The 23,125-nt window shown below is 44.8% G+C and overlaps 1 protein-coding gene across 2 annotated transcripts in view; it reads right to left on the bottom strand.

Moving 5' to 3' along the window:
• Nucleotides 1-14,293: 14,293 nt before the first annotated feature.
• LOC102567136 (cytochrome P450 4B1) overlaps nt 14,294-23,125 on the bottom strand; it is a 29,235-nt gene continuing 20,403 nt past the window's right edge. Inside the window, exons 9-13 of one of the 2 annotated variants that reach the window (XR_001372229.3) lie at nt 22,222-22,355; nt 21,443-21,507; nt 19,576-19,658; nt 18,941-19,069; nt 18,237-18,326 (exon numbers count right to left, since the gene is read on the bottom strand). Coding sequence is in view for 1 of the 2 variants with exons in the window: in XM_014598728.3 (XP_014454214.1) it covers nt 18,158-18,326; nt 19,576-19,658; nt 21,443-21,507; nt 22,222-22,355 (451 nt within the window). In the remaining variant the exon portion in view is untranslated. Of the gene's footprint in view, nt 18,327-18,940; nt 19,070-19,575; nt 19,659-21,442; nt 21,508-22,221; nt 22,356-23,125 lie in introns of both variants that reach the window. The other variant, XM_014598728.3, reaches the window with a different exon arrangement.

Genomic DNA, 23,125 nt, shown 5'->3' with positions numbered 1-23,125 from the left:
GACCCCTATGACAACCAAAAGATAACACTGCATGCAAAGACTTTACACATCACCTGGACCATGCCACCTCCACAATGGCTGCTTTTGTTGTAATGCAATGAAAACTACTTTGTGCTAGGCAGCTTCCAAACAGAAAGAAGAGTCTCTACCCTAAAGAGGTCACAGCCTAAGAGACAGACCTAAGTAGGTGGAGGTGGGGAAGTGATTTAGGAATTCGCTGTACCAATTCATTCAGTTCATGAGTGGGTTCATTCAGTTATGACACTTGAAGCTTAGCCACCTAGATTGACCTCACCAGAAGAATCAGTCATGCAACCTTCCCAATACTACACCCTTACTGGTGCTAGAAAAGGTAGGACATGTTGTCCTGGTTGTGGAGGCTGCTGAGCATCTCATTTAACAAGACCTGTGCACATTGAGCTCTCCCTAACATTCCCAGTTCTGTAGGCAGGGTCTTCCAGTGAACCTGCACTAAAAGAATCATAAAAAATTAGGGTTGGAAGTGACCTCAGGAGGTCACATCTAGTCCAACCCCCTGATCAAAGCAGGGTCATCCCCAAGTAGATCACCCCAGCCAAGGCTTTGTCAAGACAGGCCTTAAAAACCTCCAAGGATGGAGACTCCACAACCTCTCTGGGTAACCCATTCCAGTGCTTCACCACCCTCCTAGTAAGAAAGTTTTTCCTAATATCCAACCTTAGTTTAGAATGATAGAAAATTAGGATTAGGAGGGACCTCAGGAGGTCATCTAGTCCAACCCTCACTTAAACTTCCCTTGCTGCAACTTGAGCCCATTGCTCCTTCCTCTGTCATCTGCCCCCATGGAGAACAGTACAGCTTCGTCCTCTTTTGAACCCTGCTTCAGGCACTTGAAGGCTGCTATTAAATCTCCCTCAGTCTCCCTCTTTCCCAGACTAAATAAACTAAATTCCTTCAGCCTCTCCTTATGTGTCTCGACACCCTAACAGTTTTCATTGCCCTCCACTGAACTCTTTCCAATTTGTCCACATTCTTGACATGTGCTCTCAACTGCATAGTGCTTCGGCTCTAGCTCACAAGGTTAAGTGGGCTTCAGGACTGGCAGCCTCTCAATTCAATCTGGTGAGTTGATTACAGCTTCAGTCATATGTTTAAAAAAAAAAGAGAGGCATCAATTTTGTGGGGTGATATATTTTATTGGACCAACCATATAGTCGCAAGGGACACGGACAAGATTTTGGGTATCCCTGTACCGTACCTCAGGGTCTCTGAGAAAAAAGAAGACACAATAACATTAAATAACAGAACAAAAACTTGTGCATGCTCCATACATAGATAAACTCCATCCACAAATAAAAATGGGATATAAGAGATACCGTCAGGTCACTAATAGGTTGGAAAAAAGCAATAAAATGAGATTACTGGATTAGTGAAAGAGAAATGCTGTGCATGGGTTATCATCACGTGGATTGACAAAGGATTAGTGGAAGTCAGGTAGATTACAATGGGCCATGACATCAACATTTGTATTAAGTTACTGGTTCTTAGGCCTGGGAACAAAAATGTAGCTACCTTACTGGACAATGTCTTCTGAATGCTTTATAACAGGTCCCCAGTGGTCCAAATGGCTAGCTGTCGACACCTCTTTGCTAAGTGATGGGGCGATCTAGGCTGCTCTTAGAAGGTCCCCAAATCTCAGCACCAAATCCTACCAAATAGCAAGACCTGCTAGGCCAAGCTGCTCAAACCGGAGGCATTGCAATGCTTAAAAAGTGACGACGAGGAGAATAAGTAGGGTCTGGCCTGAAAACTGGTTTCTCCTACGTACTGGATAGCTGAGTCAGAGTCACAAGCTTCTAAGATAAGCAGCAAACTAGCTGGGGCAAGGGAAAAAGGAAGATACACAAAGATGTTCAGGTAACATAAGGAGTTGCTTTGAAGGTAAAAGTGGAATTTTAGGTTATGTTTTCCCAGGAAAAAGCAGAACCAATAGGAGTTTCAGACCCCCAAGTTCCTCCCCATTGTGCTCCAGCTTGTCTCAAGGAACAGACCAAGGTTATTCTGGAATAACGTCTTACCCCCAGCAAACCTCAGCTCCAGTACCCTTATACCAGACCCCGTAGTTGCAGTAAGGGACTCTCTGCCAGCCCCAGATGGCAACCCTGTTGGGTTGTGAAACAAAGTCTAAGTCCCCCTTGCTGTAAAAAGGGCAACCCTATACTATCACTCACCTAGCAATCCATCTTTCCACAGTAAGAAAAGAAATAAAACCAAAATGATTGATTATGTAGTAGAAAAGAATTATGCAATTAAAACAGACTATAATCTTAGAGACAGGAAAAAAAGTAGTCCAAATTATGACCCTTTCATCTAGCTATGCCCTAGACTGCCTGAGGGTCTTGCAAGCAACCCTGGAGTCCAAGACCCTTCTCTGGCTTGAGGAAAATTGGAAAGACCAAGCATATTAACTCGCTAGCTAGCTTCCTAAATCACTTGCAATGAGGTTTTCCACACCAATATTCTTATCAGTCACCATAATCCTCTAGAAATGTCTGGTCCCACTGGTGTACCTGGAATTTTCCTGGCTGGAAGGCCATTTCTCACAGTTGCCTTTTCTGTAGAGGAGCTGAGTTCTCTCATTTCAGGCAGACAATGCCTTGAGGTTGTGCCAAGTACCACACTTGATTATCTTCCAATTATACCATTGAATGGCAAAAGTGCATGTATATCAAATACCATACTCCATGTAGATACAGACACAACAAAACTGAACCCAGCTTCACCCTAGCTACAAACAGAAATGAAACGCCATAGGAGTAAAACTAATCCTGGAGGATATGCAAACATGGCACACGGTGACCTCCAAAACCAACTTGGTTTTGGAACAAATCCATGACAAAAGTGTTGATTGTAATACTGCTATGGTAATTTATCAACACAAATATAAATGATATGTCTTTTCTTTTCATTTCATGCATTAGATGTACATAGGGTAAATGCCACCCAGCCCAATAAAGCTTTAGGGCAGCTTACAAAAAATAGCGAAACAGATTAAACATTACGATAAAATAATACAGAATCATAGTAAATGAGGGTTGGAAGGGACCTCAGGAGGTGATCTAGTCCAACCCCCCTGCTCAAAGCAGGATCATTCCCAATTAGATCATCCGAGCCAGGGTTCTGTCGAGCTGGGCCCTAAAAACCTCCAAGGATGGAAATCCCACTACCTCATGTGTTATGTGTTATAATAAACTCCCTGACAGTGCCCTAAAACTTAAGCCCACCTGCCGAAGACCCGCCCATATAGAAAGGTCTTATAGCATTTCCAGATGTTCCCTTTCATGGTCTGTTAGAGTCTGAGCCTGGCCATATGCACAGTTTAATTACCAGTCATGATTCCAATTGGTTTTGGTGAAATGATCAAATAGGAGGCCAGGGATGTTCAAATTAAGACACCGGTAAATGACCAAATTAAGATGTATGCATGTGATATGTTTGAGAAACAAAGGGGCATGCTGGCAGTATAACAACCACAGGTAGACCAATCAATGGTACCCAGAAATGAAGCATCTTCAGAAGGAAAAGAATACAAGAAGAGGGATTTTCAGAGCAAGGGTGATCCCAAGGCCACCATGGGCAGACAGCACACCACCAGCCCATCTTGCTCACCCCATTGGCACGAATGGGCATCAGCCCTCAACCTTCAAGCAAAGAACCACAGACTGGAGCTTACGTTCTCCTTGTGAAGCCTTGGGCACTGGTAGATAAGAATAATACAGGCAAGCAATCAAAATAACTCCCCATATCCTACTTATCTGCTGTCATTGTGCATCAATAAAATTTGCCTATTTATGTCATGGTCAGTCTGAGTCTGCTTGGAACAAGGTATCCAGACTGAGCCATAAATCCAGTGCCAACACTGCTGATTGCTCTTTCCAGCTGCACCACAGAAAGCCTGCAGTCAATGAAGCCATGCTAGTTCACACTGGCTGAGGACAGGCTAGCTACATTGATTTACCCTAGCTGAACATCAGTGTTGTACCTGTATTTGTTTCTAATGCACAGACAAGTAAAATGTTTCATCCAAGGTCAGTGACAGAACCAGGACTAGATGCCCGGTTTCCATGCTTGTGGGCTAATGCTCGGTCCACTAACCCATCTCTCCTCCCTATAACCTATGCTGCTGTTAGGCAACAGAATCCCACCGTGAGCAGGTTTCAAGCAATACAAGAAAGGAGAAGTTCACTACCCAAGGACAGACAGACAAGGAAGCAGAAGGCAAGGAGAGAGGCAACAAGAGAAATTCTCTCTGTGAATCCGTAAGGTTGCGAGACAGCAAAAATGGCAATTTCAGAGGACCTAGAAATGGAGAAGGGGAGAGGCCTTGCAGATGAGTTCAGAGAATGCATATGAGGCCACATGAAAAGAGGCATAGAAACAATTGTTCTTACATAGCGGGTGTGTCTACACATTCATTAATGTGCTTTACTTACTGAGCATTTACTTTAGTACTTGCTTAATAAAGTACAAACTATATAAGCAGTAACTAGAGTTACTGTGCAATAGCATTGGCGCATGGTTATCCTGTGATGCAGACTGTGCATTAGCCTAATAACACTGCACAGCCAGCTATTAGCATGGTTTTTAACTACCACACTACTATGCAGTGTTGTTAGGCTAATGTGCACTAAGCATCTCATGCAGATGTGCCCACTGTGAATTTAAAGAGGCTTGAGCCTGAACTATAATTGTTGGACCCAGAAGATGCAAGGGATGAAAGAATTCTCCTGGGCATGAGTGTAAGTCCTTAACAGCACAGAGACTATCCATATGATATATTCCCCCGTGGCCTGGCCTGCCTAGTTTAAAAATTGTCATTACCTTTGAAGATCATGGGCAACATGTAGATCATAGAAATCTGCTCTTGATATTGGGCCTGAATTGACCATTCAGAGGCCAAGTAGCAGGTAAAGGCAAAGGGCCTTTTTGATGCTTATGATGGTGTAAGTCCTCTTCTCAAGGTCATCCCTGAAAGGAACCAAAGACAGAGTGGGAACATCAGGAAGTGTCTAAAAATTGGCTCAAATTCACATGCTAAATAAAATATACATTTTAGAAGAGCATCCTTTTTTAAGACATCGAGAGAGAAAATCGAAAACTTTTTTTTGTACTTTCCTTGAGCAATTGGTCACCATTCAATGTTTTTACAAAAAATGGGCCTAATCCCTTCTTTGATTTTTCTCTGGTTTCAGTTTCTAGACGCTGGTTCTTGTGCTGTGTGTTAAGTTGTGTTAAGTCACTATGACCCTGAAATCTTTCCCAGAGCCACTGATGACCAGGATACCATCCCCATTCTGTAGGGATTGTTGAACTTCTTGTCTCTTAGAATATATATCAGTATTTGGAGTGTCAAAACTCCAAAACCTGATCTCTAGTTATCTCCCTGCCACATTCACTACCTGCCAATTTCCTCAGTGGGGATTTTACATTTAGTTCCACATCCCTGTTCAAATTCACAGATGACACTAAGGTGTGGGAGGAAGTGGGCATGCTAGAAGGGAGGAATAGGCTGCAATTGGACCTAGACAGGTTACAGGGGTGGACGGATGAGAACAGGATGGGTTTCAACACTGGCAAGTGCAAGGTGCTGCACCTGGGGAGGAAGAACCAGCAGCAGACCTACAGGCTGGGGAACTCCCTTCTTGTCAGTGCAGAGGCAGAAAAGGATCTTGGGGTCATTATTGATGCCAAAATGAACATGGGCTGACAGTGTGGGAAGGCCAACTGCACCTTGTCATGCATCCACAGATGCATCTCAAGCAGGTCCAAGGAGGTGATCCTCCCCCTCTATGTGACACTGGTCAGGCCGCAGCTGGAGTACTGCGTCCAGTTCTGGGCGCCGCACTTCAGGAGGGATGTGGACAGCGTGGAGAGGGTCCAGAGGAGGCCACCCGCATGATCAGGGGGCAGCAGGGCAGGCCCTACGAGGAGAGGCTGAGGGACCTGAACCTGTTCAGCCTCCACAAGAGAAGGCTGAGGGGGATCTGGTGGCCTTTTACAAACTAGTCAGGGGCGACCAGCAGGCACTGGGGGAGTCCCTGTTCCCGCGAGCACTCCCAGGAATGACAAGAAATAATGGTCACAAGCTGGCAGAGGGGAGATTCAGACTAGACATCAGGAGGCGCTACTTCACGGTCAGGGCGGCTAGGACCTGGAACCAGCTTCCAAGAGAAGTGGTGCTGGCTCCTACCTTGGGGGTCTTTAAGAGGAGGTTAGACGAACACCTAGTCGGGGTCGTTTGATCTCAGTACTCTTTCCTGCCATGGCAGGGGGTCGGACTTGATGATCTGCTCAGGTCCCTTCCAACCCTACAAACTATGAAACTATGAAACTATCATTGATGGAATTCTTGATCTCCCAGTCAGCCAATTAAGCTACATAAAATATGCTGTAGCGAGATTATATAGTTGCAGGGGACGTGGCAGTGGGTCTGGTGCCCCTCTATCCTTGGGAGCTCTGCATGGCAACTTCTTCCACCCCAACATAGGGTTCTTCTATTCTAAGGGAGCTCCCTCACAAGGCTGGGCTTCGGTTACATGGCCCAGCCTTGCACCATGATTAGATCTGGTCAGAAATGCTGAACTTGAAGGTCTCCAAATACTTAGGGGGCGTGTCTACATGTGCATTAACTGCACACTAACCTACTGCACAGAAAATTACTGCTCAGTAATCAGTTTTTACGCCAGCATCTACACATGCAGGCATTACTGCACAGTAACCCTGTGTGTGTGGACTGACTTGGGACTAACTTTAGTCCCAAGTCAGTCCACATTAAATGTTACTGCACAGTAAGGTGTCTACACATGCCTTACTGTGCAGTAATTAATCAGGAAAAAATTTGCTACATGCATTATGCAGGTAGCAAATTTACACCCATGTTGGCATAAGTCACCTAGTTACTGCACAGAACAGGTGTGCAAGTGTAGATGTGTGCCCCAATTGTGCAGTAATTTGCACAGTAACTGTGAACATGTAGACGCAGCTAGGAGGAACATACTGATTCCCTCGAAGCTTCAGATGGAAACTTAATAGCCTTTCTGCCAATTCATTTCCCCAACCATGTCCAAGGACTTCCCAGGACCTCAGTAGCCCTTCTGGCTCTATTGTACCCCTCAGCGCTCTATCAGCTGGCTTTCCCCCTGCCTTCTCACAAGCCATACAAGCTGGCAACCTGCCCACCTGCAGAAACAAACACAAAATCAGTATTTGTTCTTCCAAAACAGATTTTTTTTGGGGGGGGGGGGGGAAGGGAAATCCCTTCTGGGAAGCAATTCTTAGGTTTTATTGGCCACTATATGGGATAAAAAAATAAAACCAAACCAAACCCAAAGGCATGGACTTCTATTTTCCAGCCACCTCTAATAACTATACTGACATTCCTGAGCTGTCCAAATAATTGATTGTTCCAACAAAGTCTGCTGATTTATTTTTTTTTAACTGAATATGCAACACACAAATGAGCTGGGACAATAGCATGCCTCTGTAATGGCCGTGTGATTGCTGAACAAGCCAAAAGCAAGCAGTTGTGTGTTTTTAGCTCAGGAGATGCAGCTCTGTGCATGACAAGCATGCAGCTGCTGAAGTGAAGTAGACCCCACCCCTTGTAGAAATATAGCAGCCCACAGTCTGGTCTCCAATATTAGAAAATTAGAGAATCCTAGAAAATGAGGGTTGAAAGGGACCTCAGGAGGTCACATCTTGTCCAACCCCCTGCTCTAAGCAGGACCAGCCCAGCTAGCTCATTCCAGCCAAGGCTTGGTCTACCAGGGCCTTAAAAACCTCCAAGGATGGAAAGTCCACAACCTCTCGGTAACCTGTCCCAGTGCTTCAATATCCTCCTTGTGAGAGAGTTTTCCCTAATATCCAACCTCAACTTCCCTTGCTGCAGCTTGAGCCCATTGCTCCTTGTCCTGTCATCTGCCCCCACAGAGAACAGCCCAGCTCCATTCTCTTTGCAGCCCCCCTGCAGGGAGTTAAAGGATGATATTCAATCCCACCTCGGTCTTCTTTTCTCTCGTGGCAGATCTGACCAGTTACTCTGAACCCAATTCCAAAAGGAAATGAAATACAAGGCCACAGGGAAGGCGCTTTCTACAACCCTAATGTCTCTCACAATGATACTATCAGAACTGCACATAACTTGGCTTTGATAGGTCACGTGAGGCTTTGGTATGCTTACCTGAGCCTACAGAAGAATACCAAGAAAGTTCAAGGCCACATCCGGTACTGGCTCATCCCGGAGGGCCGCCTTCCTTTCTCTGATCACTTCATCTGCATCAACAAATCCAAGTCATGGAGACTGAAATGACACGAATCTCTTTGAAGGGTTTCCACGTGACTTACGGTCTCAGCAGAGAAATAGGAGCAGCCTAAGCCCTTTATTTTAAATAGCTCATCATGGTCAATGAGTTATCTGAGAGGCAACCCTGACTGCCGCATTATCCTTAAGCATGGATGCTTGTTCTAAATAACTCTCTGCCTATTGAATGTTGCAGTCTCCTGATTTGGACAAAATCAGGTGCCTGTTATGTGACTGGGCACTTAAATTGCCCAATGTTGTTTGAATCCCTAATTGGAGGGTGAGCCCTTTTTTTTGTTTTAAATCAGGAGATGAACAGAGAGGAAGAAGTGAGTAATGAGAGACACATTACAGCAAAAACACTTGGGCAGAGAAAGTTTCTCTCTTCCCAGATGTTTTCTCGAGGTCCCAAGAACTGTCCAAAGGTTCAGAAATAATGGCCGATGTTCTCCTGTGATGCACAGTGGATGCAAACTGGAGACTTCAGCTGTAAAATAGCATCCTTCCATGAAGTAGCGGCTTTTTAAACTGTTCGGCCATCCCTATGAAATAATTGCCCGATCCTCCAGTCAGGGCTCGCCTCCTGGCGGCATGCACCTCTGCAAGTGCTGCGGAAATGGCAGCGTTAAGAATTGAACTAGTAAATGTTGGCATGATTTAGAAACCACTGGTCTCAGAGGCACCAAGTGGCTGAGGATGCCGCCTGTTTGAAGAGGTGAATTGTTATCATAGACAAAGTCCCAGAGGAAAGCAGACCATCATTGGACTGTGAGCATGATTGCATAGGGGAGGTCAAAGATAGAGGAGAGAAAGTGACTGTACGGGAGAGAAAGGATAAGTGCATCGAGCTTTGCAACAGCATGAATGTGGCAATGCAAACAGGCTCTGCCGCAGCAAACCTGGCTGAGAGAGAATGCACCTCCTTTCTAGATTAGTGACATAGCCCATACGCCAAGGAAACCTCTTTGAACTGTTTCCAGAGCAACATTCGAGCACGTAGGGCTGTTCCACGGCTTGCAGAAACACACATTCGATCCTGTGCACGCTGAGCAGGCCTGGCTGAGGGACCACATTAAATAGCAACGTTTCCTTACCACCCCTCCCTCTACCCAGCCAATCTCCATTTTCCCTGGAGAATGGTCGGTAGTGTCTTATAGTTTTCATATTTAATGTGACAATAGTGTTCTGCTACTCAGATTACAGGTAACCTTGTGGGGGCTGGCTACTGATAAAAGAGGCAGACAAGTCTATAGCCTGACCTTTTATTTGCTTGCACTTTAAAACACAAAACCAAACATTATCCTTACGTCTGTGCAGATACCCGTGACAGCACAACATAGAGTCTTACCTATAATGGCTGGGGAGACAGAAGTGGACTGGCAGCAGGTCTCCTTGAATGTACTGAGTTCTCCAAATTTCCCTCCTGTTTATACCCCATATTTATTGATGGCTGGTTCTAATAATCTAATAAATGCCCCTGGCTTGGTTTTGTTCAAATTTTTGGTTTCACTGAAACTTTTGGAATTGGACTGAACCGGATCTCTTGTGGACTGTGAAGGTGTCGTGTAGCTGGGATTTACATCCTTGGGAAAGTAAAAGGGAAGATTGATCTCCTTTCCTTCCCCATTCAACGCTGTCCAGCTTGTTCTTTACCTTAGTTTATGCTCTTCTCTGATGAAGATGTTTTGGGTCTACAAATTATCTAAACATCTTAATGAAATAATATAGCTATTCTAACCAAACAGCATCTAATACATTTGGTTACATCAATCATGGCTACTAATATTTAAAGAAAAATGTATAGTATGTTTGGATTATTGGATATATGGATGCATGCTCTTCCCTTAGGGGTCTGGGACAGATGTTGGTTTGACCCAAACCAGTTAGGCCTGATACTATGTTCAATCAGGTTTATCTCAAACCGGTTTCAGCCATTTTCAAACTGGTTTATGTGCACTGAACATCTGTTCTGTTACAGGTTTAAACCAGTTTCTGATCATTTAAATCAGTTTGTGTGTAATGTCTGTCCCTAGCCATAATGCCTCTTTTTAGGCCTTGTGCTTTATTTAATTGTCTCTCATTACTGGTTTAGTTAGACATGTTGAAGGCTTCCTTTACTTTGCTGACCATACTAGTTGTCACATCTGCAAAGGTTCATGCTATGATCATTCGGAAATGGGCTTTGGGGCCTTCTGCTTGGCCACGCTTCTGGAGCTTGGCTGTGGCTTCTGGAAAATGGCCAAGGCTGGCAATAACTGTTGGGTCCTAAGCTAGCCATGAGTAGTGGAGAACTGGTCCCCAAGCCAAGCCTGCTCCAATTTGGGTTAGAAGAAGTGATTGCTCAGAGTCCCTTGGGATACCCTAGGATTTCATCTTTCTGCTGAGATGTGACTTGCGGGTCAGTGTGTCTGGAGTATAGACTATAGCTTGACATGGGCTTTAAAAGATGTATTTTTGGACCGGATTTAACCAGGTCTACATGTTGCCGTTGACAAAAATGGGAACCAGTCCAACTATGTAGCTGTGTGTTAATTGCTGTTCATCCCTGAGGAGGATCTATCTCTGTGCCTGTTTGATACACTTCAGCAAGGACATTCTGCTTTTGCAGCACAAAATCCTGATTTGATTCTAGTTTGCATCAGTTTCCAGCACATACGGGAATTGTATTTGCACGGATGTTTTTCAGTTTGCTTAAAGATAAAATCCCATTTTGGCAGACCTTCACTTTACAGACATTATCACTGGGGGATCATGTCTTTCCTAATAGGATTTGTGAAAACTCATCACTCGGGTATTGAATGCCTGGTCCTGACCCAGACAGCACATTCAGGGTGATGGGGGATCAGGAATCCCACGTGTTCAACCACAGCATATAACACTGTCGATTTTCCTGTGCTCAGATTCAGTGGTGTCTAGTCCTTCCTCTCGCTGGAGCTGCATTGTTAGTTGAAAGTCAACCTAGATCAAGAGTGAAATATTTTGGTTCACACTGGGAAGAGCCTTGCTCTGGTCAGGAATGTGAATTTATTCAGAGAAGATGATAGGTAGTGGTTACAAGGAAGGGTGCACATTTGCATTTTTGTAATGAAATCATTAAACAGGTTTTAGCATCAGTCACAGCTCAGCATCTCCCTGTTCAGATGACAGACTCGTGCGCGTTAGGGGAAGTCATGGGGACTCACTCAATATATGCGGTGTGTCGATCACTCAAAAAAATCTGAGAACTCACCTAAGAAAATCAAAGCAGCACACTGGAAATCAGCTGCTATCTGAGCAAATCATTGCCCAGGGAAGTTTAAAACATGAAATGCGATGAGTTGCTTATGAACAACAAATTTTCATGAAGCCTAAGGATGTAGGCCAAGTAATTAAGTAGACTAGCACTGAAAATAAAATAGCCAAAACATTATTAGGAATAGCTATAAAGCCAAAAGTCATGTGAAACATAAGATAGACACTCCCAAGACCACGGGGCAGAGAACAGGTATAGGGAGGCCTGCTGAAGAAAGTGAAGTAAGTCACCAGAACCTGGGAACACATCATTTTGTTTAAGATCTAATTACAGAGTGCACTAACCACAAAATATTTATTTGTAAAATAAATGTAGGGGGTGAGTAAGGAAAAGGAAGCATGTCAGCAAGTTTCATAGAGCAAGCCTCATCAATAAATTAAGCGACTGTGGCATTGATGCCTGCACAGTTGGATGGGTAAAAAATTGGCTGATGGAGCACACCCAGAGAGTAGTGGTGGACGGGTTGTACTCAACCTGGCGAGATGTGAGCAGTGGGGTCCCCCAGGGCTTGGTCCTCAGGCCCGCACTGTTTAACATCTTCATCAGCGACTTGGACGAGGGGGTGGAAAGTATGCTGTCCAAGTTTGCTGATGACACTAAGATGTGGGGCGAGGTGGACACACTTGAAGGGAGAGAGAGGCTGCAACTAGATTTAGACAGACTACAAAAGTGGGCAGATGAGAATAGGATGGGGTTCAACGCAGACAAATGCAGGGTGCTGCACCTTGGGAGAAGGAATCCACAGCACACATACAGACTGGGGGGTTAAGCACAGAGGGGGAAAGGGATCTCGGAGTCATTATTGACTCCAAGATGAACATGAGCCACCAATGCCAGACCGCAGCCAGCAAGGCCAGCCAAACCTTGTCGTGCATCCAAAGGTGCATCTCAAGCCGGTCCAGGGACGTGATCCTCCCCCTCTATGCGACTTTGGTCAGGCTGCAGTTGGAGTACTGTGTCCAGTCCTGGCTCCGCACTTCAGGAGGGATGTGGCCAGCCTGGAGAGGGTTCAGGGGAGGGCCACCCACTTGGTGAGAGGGCAGCAGGACCGGCCCTATGAGGAGAGACTGAGGGACCTGAACCTGTTCAGCCTCAGCAAGAGGAGGCTGAGGGGGGACCTGGTGGCTGCCTATAAGCTCATCAGGGGGGATCATCAGCAAATAGGCAGAGCCCTTTTCTCCCCAGCACCACCTGGGGTGACGAGGAACAATGGTCATAAGCTGATGGAGAATAGGTTTAGGTTAGAGATCAGAAGGCAATATTTTACAATTAGGTTAGCCAAAATCTGGAACCAACTTCCCAGGGAAGTGGTTCTCGCCCCACCTTGGGCAAATTCAAGAGGAGGTTGGATGATCACCATGTCTAGGGTCTTTGTGAACCCAGCATTCATTCCTGCCTGTGGCAGGGGGTCAGGCAAGATGATCTGGTCAGGTCCCTCCTGACCCTAGCTACTGTGAAACTAAGATGTGCTGGTATCTGAGGGCCTGGCTCTAGGTAGCAGCTTTTTGGGCGTGCTTGGAATGATTGCTGGTTCTGTGGACATGGGTATGGTGGCCTGTGAGTTTTCTGCATATAGTGGTGTGTAGGGTGCCATCCTGGATATGGATTGTGGTATCTAGAAAGTTGATATTAGTGAATATCTAGGTTGGCGGATCTCCTCCGGCGGGCTTTAAACTAGGCTCGTCGGGGGGAGGGGAAGATGAGGGCGGGGGAAGCTGTGGACCACCAAACCATGTGGCACCCACAAGGACAGCCCAGCCTGAAGAAAGAGAGCATTGGGAACCTGAAAGCCATGGGGAGGCCAGCACTACGGCACAGGTAAGAAATGAGAAGGTAAGAAACAATGGGCCCGTTGGGACTCGGAGCGGGGGGGCAGCAAGGGCACCACTCGCAGGGCTCAAGTGTCTATATACTAATGCTAGGAGCATGGGGAACAAGCAGGATGAACTAGCGCTCCTGCTTGCACTAAACACCTATGACTTAGTGGGGCTAACAGAAACCTGGTGGGATTCATCCCACGACTGGGCGGTACATATTGAGGGCTATAGATTGTATAGAAAGGACAGGTCAGGGAAGAAAAGGGGAGGGGTTGCGCTTTATGTCAGTGAGCAATACACATCAACCCTCATCAAGACAGAATCCAAGGTTGAGGAAGTAGAAGGATTGTGGGTTAGGCTACATGGGGGGCAAGGAGAAAGGGATTTGGTGGTAGGGGTCTGTTACAGACCCCCACACCAAGGGGAAGAAATAGATGCGGGGCTCCTGAGGCAACTCTCGGAGACCATAACAGCTAAAGAGGCGGTAGTCATGGGGGATCTAAACTACCCGGACATCTGCTGGGAGACGCAGACAGCAAGGTCCCATCGCTCACGCAGGTTTCTAACCTGTGTACAGGACCTCCACCTGACACAGGAGGTGCATGGTCCCACTAGGGGGAATGCCATACTGGATCTGGTATTGGCAACAGGGGTGACATGGTAGGGGACCTCCAGATTGGTAGCCATCTGGACAGGGTAAAAAGCAACTAGAGGCTTTACTAATATATTAGGAGCCTAGGGCTATATTATTCAGTTTAGGATGAAAGCAAAAATGAATACAACTGTATTGGAATGAGCACTACTTTGCTAGATTATATAGTAAATTTTAAAAAAATGAGGCAAAAGTAAACCAAAGATATTCTTTTATAGTCCTGTAGTCTGTATAGTTAAGTGTACATCTCTTATTCAGAGTCACAAAACAACATCTAGCCTTCTTGGGCATCTTGACGGTGCATCCAGCACTTCAGGGTCAATCATTTCCACACTTGAGTTAATGTTCATCTGAGTTAATGTTACCACAACTGAGTTAAGGTTTTTAGCTAGAACTAAAAACAGATTGTTCCATCCAGTGTGCAACCAGTGTGTTTCTGCAGCAGGGGCCAAAATCCAACTACTTGGACAAAGCTGTGAGTGCTGGCAATGCTTGTCACTCATGTGCCCACTGGAGATGTTCAGAAATGACAATATAGTCCCCAGAGGAAAATGGCTTAAATAGCATGCCTTTTTTTTCCGAGATAATCTCATGATTTTGGGTGAATTTGTGCAACCCTAGAAGTGTGTGTGTGTGTGTGTGTGTGTGTGTGTGTATGTATATATATATATATATATATATATATATATATATAATGTGTGTGTATGTGTATATATGTGTGTATTTATATATATTTATATATTTTGTGTGTGTATGTGTATATATGTATGTGTGTATTTATATATATTTATATATTTTGTGTGTGTATGTATGTATGTATGTGTGTATATATATATATATAGTGTGTGTGTATATATATATGTACTTGTGTATTTATAAATATTTATATATTTTGTGTGTGTGTGTGTATGTATGTGTGTGTATATATATATATATATATATTGTGTATGTGTGTATATATATGTATGTGTGTATTTATATATATTGTGTGTGTGTGTGTGTGTGGTGTGTATATATATAAATAAAATTTGTCTGTGTGTGTGTATGCATGTGTATATATTTGTGTGTGTGTATGTATGTGTGTATGTATATATATCTCCTGGGTCAGACTGAAGGCTGAACCAGAAGGAAGCTTTACTGCTTGTTTGTGGTTTCTGTGTTTTGTTCCTCTTATGCCGTTTCTGCCCACGAGGTGGCAGCTGCATCCTACCACATTGTCCTGATAAACGTGTATTGAGAAAGCGTTAATAGCACTGTTTAATGTGTGCATCGCTGTGAAATCTCAAGGCAACTCATATAAAAGCAAGCCAATGAGAGGTTTTAACCACTGAAAGTTAGTTCAAAGATCACAGATGATGAGGGTTGAAGGGACCTCAGGAGTCACGTCTAGTCCAACCCACTGCTCCAAGCAGGACCAGCCCCAGCTGCATCATCCCAGTCAAGGCTTTGTCTACCCAGGTCTTAAAAACCTTCAAGGATGGAGATGCCACCACCGCTCTGGGTCACCTGTTCCAGTGCTTTATTTTTTCATGAGAAAAGAAGAGATCTCTCTCTCAAGGATCATATTGTTTCTTGAGAATTAGAAATCCAGGTGCTGCCACACACATTTCTGCTCCACAGTGGCTTGGGGCTTGTCTCCATTAGGACGTTTCTTTACTCTGCCCAGAGTGGGCTGATAAGGTGGTATCACCCCTCCTAGTCTGCACACAGTTCGATTGATAGGCAGGTAGCATGTGCTGCAGTATCTTTTGCGGTGTGGAGGGAGCAAAATCTACACTAGGAGACAGCACCTTTATGCTCATAAACCTGAGTCCACCCTGGAAGTGTTACTAGTAAACTGGGTCATTAAAAAATAGCAGACCCCTAATCAACACGGTCATGCCAGTATAACTCTTGGATGTGAACAGGTCTTTGGGTTCTCGTTAATTGAGTCAGAGCATGCCAGGACAACAGGTAAACCTTACAGGAGCCTCTTTGTATTGCCCAGTGGATGTGAAAGGTAGGGAAGGATTAAAGAATGGCGATCAAGCAAAAGGTGCAGTATTTGATTGTATTTGTGTCCTGGTGTTGTTCATCATAGAAAAGCATCGATTTGGAAGAAGCCTTCTCGAGCATCTAGTATAGCCCAGGTTCAAGCTCTCACACGCCACTCTCAAGTATGATACCCAACCCCCACTCCCATAACATGTCATAGGAAGAAATTGGGGGAAAGAGGCCTACTTAATATTTATACTTAATACCCTGCCACTGCACTAATAGGGAAAAAGTTGTGTACTATGTGTACAGAGGATCCTAAGAAGACCATGCCCATACTTCAGGGAAAGGCAACTAGTATGCACCAGCCTGACACAGGTAAAAAAATCCCTCTTGACCACATATTTAGCATAATTAATGTGACCCTGAGCAGACAGGCAAGACCCTCGAGCCAGAAACCACTGGGTTTTCCAAGGCCTGGAAGAAGCTGCAATGCAACCCAGTCAGAAACTTCCAGCCTTAGCTGAGGTCAACGTCCCAGTGCTTTACCCTCTCACCCCGCCTTTCAAAAGCCAGTTGCAACGACGTGGGGTGGAGGGCAATAATTTCTTCCTGTTACAGACCAAGTGTGAGTGAGCAAAAGCCCTGAAGCACTGGGTTACCAGACATGCTCCACACTACCTTTATGCCCCAGCCTGGGGACTGCCAACTTATGACTCAACACATGAATTGTTGAACCCCCTGTCCTATCACACCAACCCTTCCCCTAGGTCATCTTCTCATTTCCAACCTAAAATGATCTGTACTCAGTTTCTAGCCTTTTGATCTTGTGTCCATGTTGTTTTTCATGTAGTAAAGCATAATCAAGATCTTTTCTTAGAAAAGAAGGTCAAGAGTGCTTGGCTTGTTTCATTATGATCATCCTTTCCAGGTGTACTCATGGGGTGAATATGGAAGGAGAAGTGGTGTTGCAGGAGGTGTCTTCCTTCTTTGTGCCAAAGGTTAAAGGAATCAAAATCTTTTCTTAGGGAAGAAGATAGAGCTTGGCCTGTCTCATTTAACAAAACAGACTGATTCCTTTAACCATCTTAGTGGCCTTTCTTTGTACCTTTTTCAGTTTAAGCTAACCTTTTTTGAACACTGGTGTCTAGGACTGCATCCAATATTCAAACTGATGGCTTACCAATGCTCAGTAAAATGGTTCTAGTGCCAGTAATACCAGTAGGCAGATCTTTCTATTATATTCATTGCATGCAAGAAATGTGGACACGACCCAGACGGAAGTGCACAGCACTCCTTTCACACCCCGAAGGAAGACATTTACTGCAACACCTCTTCAGATCAATTGTTCTAGCCTTAAGGGAATGGGACATTTAAAGTAAATTGCTCCAACTCTGACTTTAAAAAAGAAAAGGAGCCGCTGTTTTGAAATGAAATTTTGCAGAAAATTGCATTTTTTTCTAAAAATCTTCATTATAAATTGGAACAGAAAACAAATTTCAAATTGCAGGAGTCCAGTGCAGAGCAACAAGAAAAATTAGGGGCCTGGGAAGCAAAACTTTTGACGAAAGGCTAAAAGAAGTAGAGGGTTATTTAGGCTGACAATGGGAAGACAGAGTGGGGATTTGATCATAGTCCTCAAATGTCTGAAGGGTGATTCGAGAGGCAATGGAGATGGGCTTTTCTCTGTGGCCACAGGGGAGAGGATTAGGAGTAATGGCCTCAAGCTGCAGGTGTGGAAATTTAGGTTGAAGATTAAGAGGAGCTTTCTGACTCTGAAGGCGGTCAAGCGTTGGCACAGGTCACCTAGAGAAATTGTGGAAACTCCATCCTTGGAAATTTCCGAGAGCAGATTGGGCAGATACTTGGCTGGGCTGGTTTAGTCAGGGATGACCCTGACTTGAGCAGGGAGCTAGACTAGATGGCTTTCTGAGCTCCCATATACCTCTACTTTCCTATGATCCTATAATCCCTACTTCCCAGAAATTCCAGTTCCTACACAGCTCAAATTTTGGCACCTTTTATCAACCAACATTAGGATTAGCACCGTAACATATCCCACCCCTGCCCTGGCTGCTGGTGTCTCAGCTAAGTTTCTTCAGGTACAGGTGGATCCCATTCTTGGACCGCAGGATGAGCAGAGGTAGTTTGATGGGGGGCTTGCTCGGATCAGCTGAAAGCTCAAAGCGGAGCAGGGTCAGGGCGAGAGCCACTTTTATCTCGTTCATGGCAAACTGCTGCCCGATGCAGTTCCTAAACAGAGAGAGAGGACAAATACATTCACTTCTGAGGACTCTCCAGAACTGCAACCCTAATTGCTGGCGAGAGCTAACAAAGATTAAGGGAGGTGGAAAAAAACCTTTGCATCCCAGAAACATATCCTTAGGCTATTGATTGTTGCTTCTAGTTATACCACTGAGAGTCTGTTCTCAGCCACTGTAGACTGGACTGGTTTTTATCAACTTGGAAGCTAATTTATTTAGGCTGAGCTTTAGCCTGGCACCTGTTCTTGAGTCACAATAACTACCCAGTGGAGTTGGCTTGGCATTTTCTGCTTTGATCGAAGTGAAATCCTGTGTGACAACATATCAATTTCCAATCAGGATGATGGCATTTACATGTCTCAGGCCTCCTGGCACCCTACAGCTACCCTAAAGCTTGCTAAGAATTTTTTTTCCAACTATTTAAGTTGGTCTAATAAAATATATCATATTCACCCAAAAACTCTTGTCTGCCTAGCACCCTACAGGGAGTTTTTAAGCAAATCATAATCATTGATGGATGATATCCTCAACATGTGTTTAGCTGGTCACTGCCAGCCAATCAGTGGCAGAGCCAGGAATAAGATCTGAGGTCTCCTAACTTACCATCCCATGAGCTAGTCATATATTGGTGGTGTTAGGGAACAGAGCCCACAATGGACTGGGCATTTTCCAAGAGAAGCTAGTTCAACAGGAGGAGTTTACCATGCCAGGACAGAGAGCCAAGTACGCAGGCTGAGACAGAGAAGAAACAAAAGCATTTTTAATGGAATAAGTCAGTAAGATCCCATCCATCTACCAGAAAAAGTCAGTATTTAAAATAGGCTCGAAAGCAGAGAGGGGCAAGGGCCGGGGTCTTGGAGATGAGTTTAGTGCGTATGTAAAGGGCCTTATTGATGGTGTGCAGAGACAACCATTCTGACATGCTCTGGATTTAGATTTGTGCTTGAGGTGTGAAGTTTGGGTGTGGATTCAAGAGTTTTCAAAGTTTGCATGCTTGAAAAGACAGATGAGCTGGAACTAGAACCCATTATAAAAGAGGCTGCATCGAAGAGGTGTTTCTATGAGGGATGACCAGAAAGAAAAAGTCATGACTCCTCCCTCCCACTTGAAACCAATTTCAAACTCCCATTGACTTGAAAATGGCCAGGCTTTCACCAAAGGTGTCGGCAGTATGCATTGGGATGTGGGGAAGAAACTCGAATGAGATAACATGATCAATGGATTTGGAGATACTTCACCTGGGCCCAGCTGCAAAAGGCAGGAAAGCATAGGGATGGCGACCAGATGAGTTCTCTGGTGAAAACCTCGAAGGGTCAAAGACCTGCAAAAAATTGTAAAGATGCTCAGTTACAACAACATGATTTAATTGGCAACTTTGCCTGGACACTAAAGTCCGAAAATCAGTCTCTTTGGACATCAGTAAATGAGAGTTGAAGTCAAGTAGATGCTCTTTCCCTAGAGATGTAGAGCAATGGCCTCCCATGGCTTTGGAAGGAAAAGGGGTCACCATTTGTATGGCAAACTGACTTCTTTTTCATTGTTAAGACATGCATCACTTACACACCTTCTAGGTCTGATAATCATCCAGTGACAGCCTCTTTTTCAAAGTGCAATAGCCTGATTGGTGTGCACTCATCTAAGTGCTCTTTGGGGAGGCAATTTTCCTTTATGTGACTGTGCAGGCTGGGAAGTGACTTTCTACTATTGCCCCCGAGGCTTCCACATTCACCTACCTCTGGTGAGTCTATGGTGATGATGAATCATGGCAAAGTTTTGCATTAAGCCCTAAAATCACAGTGAACCAAAACCCATCAACAGAAAGTACCTGACTGTCAACTTAGGAGGTGATGCCCTTCCTTAGCACAGCAGCTAAGATACTCACCCAGAACAAAGAAGACTTTGGAGATCCAGGTCTTACCTTGAGAGGACTTGAACATTGACCTTCCACTTTAGCGGGCAACCACCTAATGGCCAGGCAGAACTGACAGCACCTTCCTGTTAAAGCTAACAGGCTGAGTAGCCAAGTGGGAAACCATCCTGAGGACTAAAGGAAGAGGGAATCTGACTCCATGCTCTAGGGTTGGATGGCACCTCCAGGGTTATCTGCTCAACCCCTTACATGCATGGAGCGATGTTGCTCTAAATGAGCCCTACAGCCAAAGACCCCATTGCCTGGCTGCAGTATGAGTCAAACCCCTTGCCGCTGAAGCCCTCCAGGTCCACAGGCTGGATCCATATGAGTGAGATCCAGCCCCGGGCCATAGGTTGGTGATTCCTGCCATAAAAAGGCAGGGTGGACTTAGAACATTAGTCCTTCCAGAAGTACAAATCCTGAAGCTAGATCAGTGATTGCCAATGAGCAGCTTCCTGAAGTGCCTCAAGATCCTTTCAAGGCTTTGTCTAGCCAGGTCATAAAAACCTCCAAGGATGGAGATTTCACCACCTCTCTGGGTACCCTGTTCCAGTGCTTCACTGCCCTCCTAGTAAGAAAGATTTTCCTACTATCTAACCTCAACTTCCCTTGCTGCAACATAAGCCCATTGCTTCTTGTCCTGCCATCTGCCCCCACTGAGAACAGTCCAGCTCCATCCTCTTTGGAAACATGCTTCATGTAGTTGATGGCTGCTATTAAATCCCCTCTCAATCTTCTCTTCTCCAAAATAAATAAGAACAGCTCCCTCAGATGTCCCCCAGTCCCCAACCATTTTCAGTGCCCTCCACTGGACTCTCTCCAATGTATCCACATCCTTTCTGTAGTGAGATGCCCAACACTGGACACAGGACTCCAGATGTGGCCTCGCCAGTGCTGAGTAGAGCAGAATAACCATGTCCCTCAATCTGCTGGCAACACTCCTACTAATACAGCCTCTAAATGTAGATGTGAAATGGGAATTCATAGCACCAAAAACATTCTGACCCACTGTGGTCTTTCTAATTTCTTTGAAAATGCCAGCTCTTAGCTTTCACCTGTTTGGTTTTTTGTGGAAAAATAATAGAACAATTCTTCTGTTCCAAAGGGTGCCTCAGGTCTCACGAGGGCTGCCTTGAATCTAAAAAGGTTGAAAAATCACTGGTATAGATGATAAGAAAACTAAGGTGAACTACCTTTGGATTGTCCCATACTGTGGGGTTTCTGTGAAGACCATAAATACTCAGTATGACTGGAAACCCTGTTAAAAATGAGAGAGAGAAATAAATCATCAAACAAGAGGAAACCCAAAAGGATGATGTGGTGCCCTGTTCATTTGCTTTTGCCTTGCAGAATTACGTTGGTAAGAAATCTCATTTTTATGCCCCGTTGTCAGTAGTCATCCATGAACTCACTGAGAAACAAGGCTCTAGCGGGAAATATCTCATTCCTTTGTGAATGGTGAGGAGCAGGGGAAGGCCAGAACAGACAGTTCGCTAAAGATTTCTAACAAAGATCTGCTTTGACCTTCTAGGATATGTCATCATCAGAAGTGGAAGAAAAAATACCAAGAATAAAAGTCACAGAAGATATTAGAGATAAAAGGGTCCTACTGTATGTGATCCATGTGTGTACCAGTGCAGGGGTTTCCTTTATGGTACATTCTCCAGTTTATAACCCAACCTGATTTTAAACAAGTTGTATATTATCACCCCGCCCATTCTCGTTAAAATACATGGAACAGTTTATAGACTGAATTTGCCCTTGATCTTTAGCTTAAAACCAAGGACTGCCTTTTATTCATGGAAATAGACCTTGTATCTCCCTAATCAAATCCCCCTACTTCTTTGAGATCTTAGATATACATTTGAAGCAAAAGGTAAAACACAGCTATCAGACAGGAGTACCAACACCATCAATGTGCTTGAACACAGCAGCCTATTCAGAAATGAAAGAGGAAAAAAACTCAGCAAACCTTTTGGTAAGGTCTGTCCATCCTCAAAAGTGACAGGTGCACCGAGATCCCGCGCAACTAGCACTACAGGAGGGTAAATACGAAGACTCTCCTTGATGCACATGGTGGTATAAGTCATCTTCCCAAGGTCCTCCCTGAAAGAAACCAAAGGCAGAGACTGAGAGCACATCACCATGGCTAATGAGCTACTGGCCCAATTTTCTAAATGGACTTCTTTACCCTCACAAAGCAGTGGAGGGGGTCTATAAGCAAGCACTGCTTCACTAAGCCAAGGAGACAAATGAGCCTTCTTCCTCTTGTGGTACATATAGACATTTGGGGAAGTTAGATCACATTAAAAATAGCCACCCAATCTAAATTAGGTCCACCTAACTAGGGATCTAGGTATAAGGTCTGCACCTGGAAGAACTAAGTGCAAACTGTAGAGATGCTCAGGAAATTTAGGTGTGCTAAAAATGGCTGACCCGATCTAAGTTAAGTGTACCTCCGTGGTAGTCTGACTGAGCGCTTGTACACGACGGGGGTTCAGTCCTTCAGGCTGTGGTCTATGACCCCTCAATTGAAAGAGTGAGTTTTTAAATGAAACCTCACCATTTCAGTTTCCATCACTGTATATATGTGATTGTCCCAGGGAGCGTAGGCACCTGCTGAGGGCAGGAAGTGGTGAGGGGCCTGATCCTTTTTTTCCACGGAGCCGGCCCACCTCTCCGGCAGCTGAGGGGTGAGCTGACTAATGGTTGCAATGCTCCAGATTGCAACGTTGCATATGAAACTACACTGGGATATAGTTAAGTTTGCAGTGATGCAAACTTAGAAAATGTCATCTCATCGTCATGTGTACGAGTGCCCGCTTAGATGGGGTCAGGCGAGACTGATCTAACTGAACTTCTGTACAGTTCCCAGT

Source organism: Alligator mississippiensis, chromosome 5 (assembly GCF_030867095.1).
Source record: "Alligator mississippiensis isolate rAllMis1 chromosome 5, rAllMis1, whole genome shotgun sequence".
NCBI classification, from domain to species: Eukaryota; Metazoa; Chordata; order Crocodylia; family Alligatoridae; genus Alligator; species Alligator mississippiensis.
This window is presented reverse-complemented; position numbering and strand designations above follow the sequence as displayed.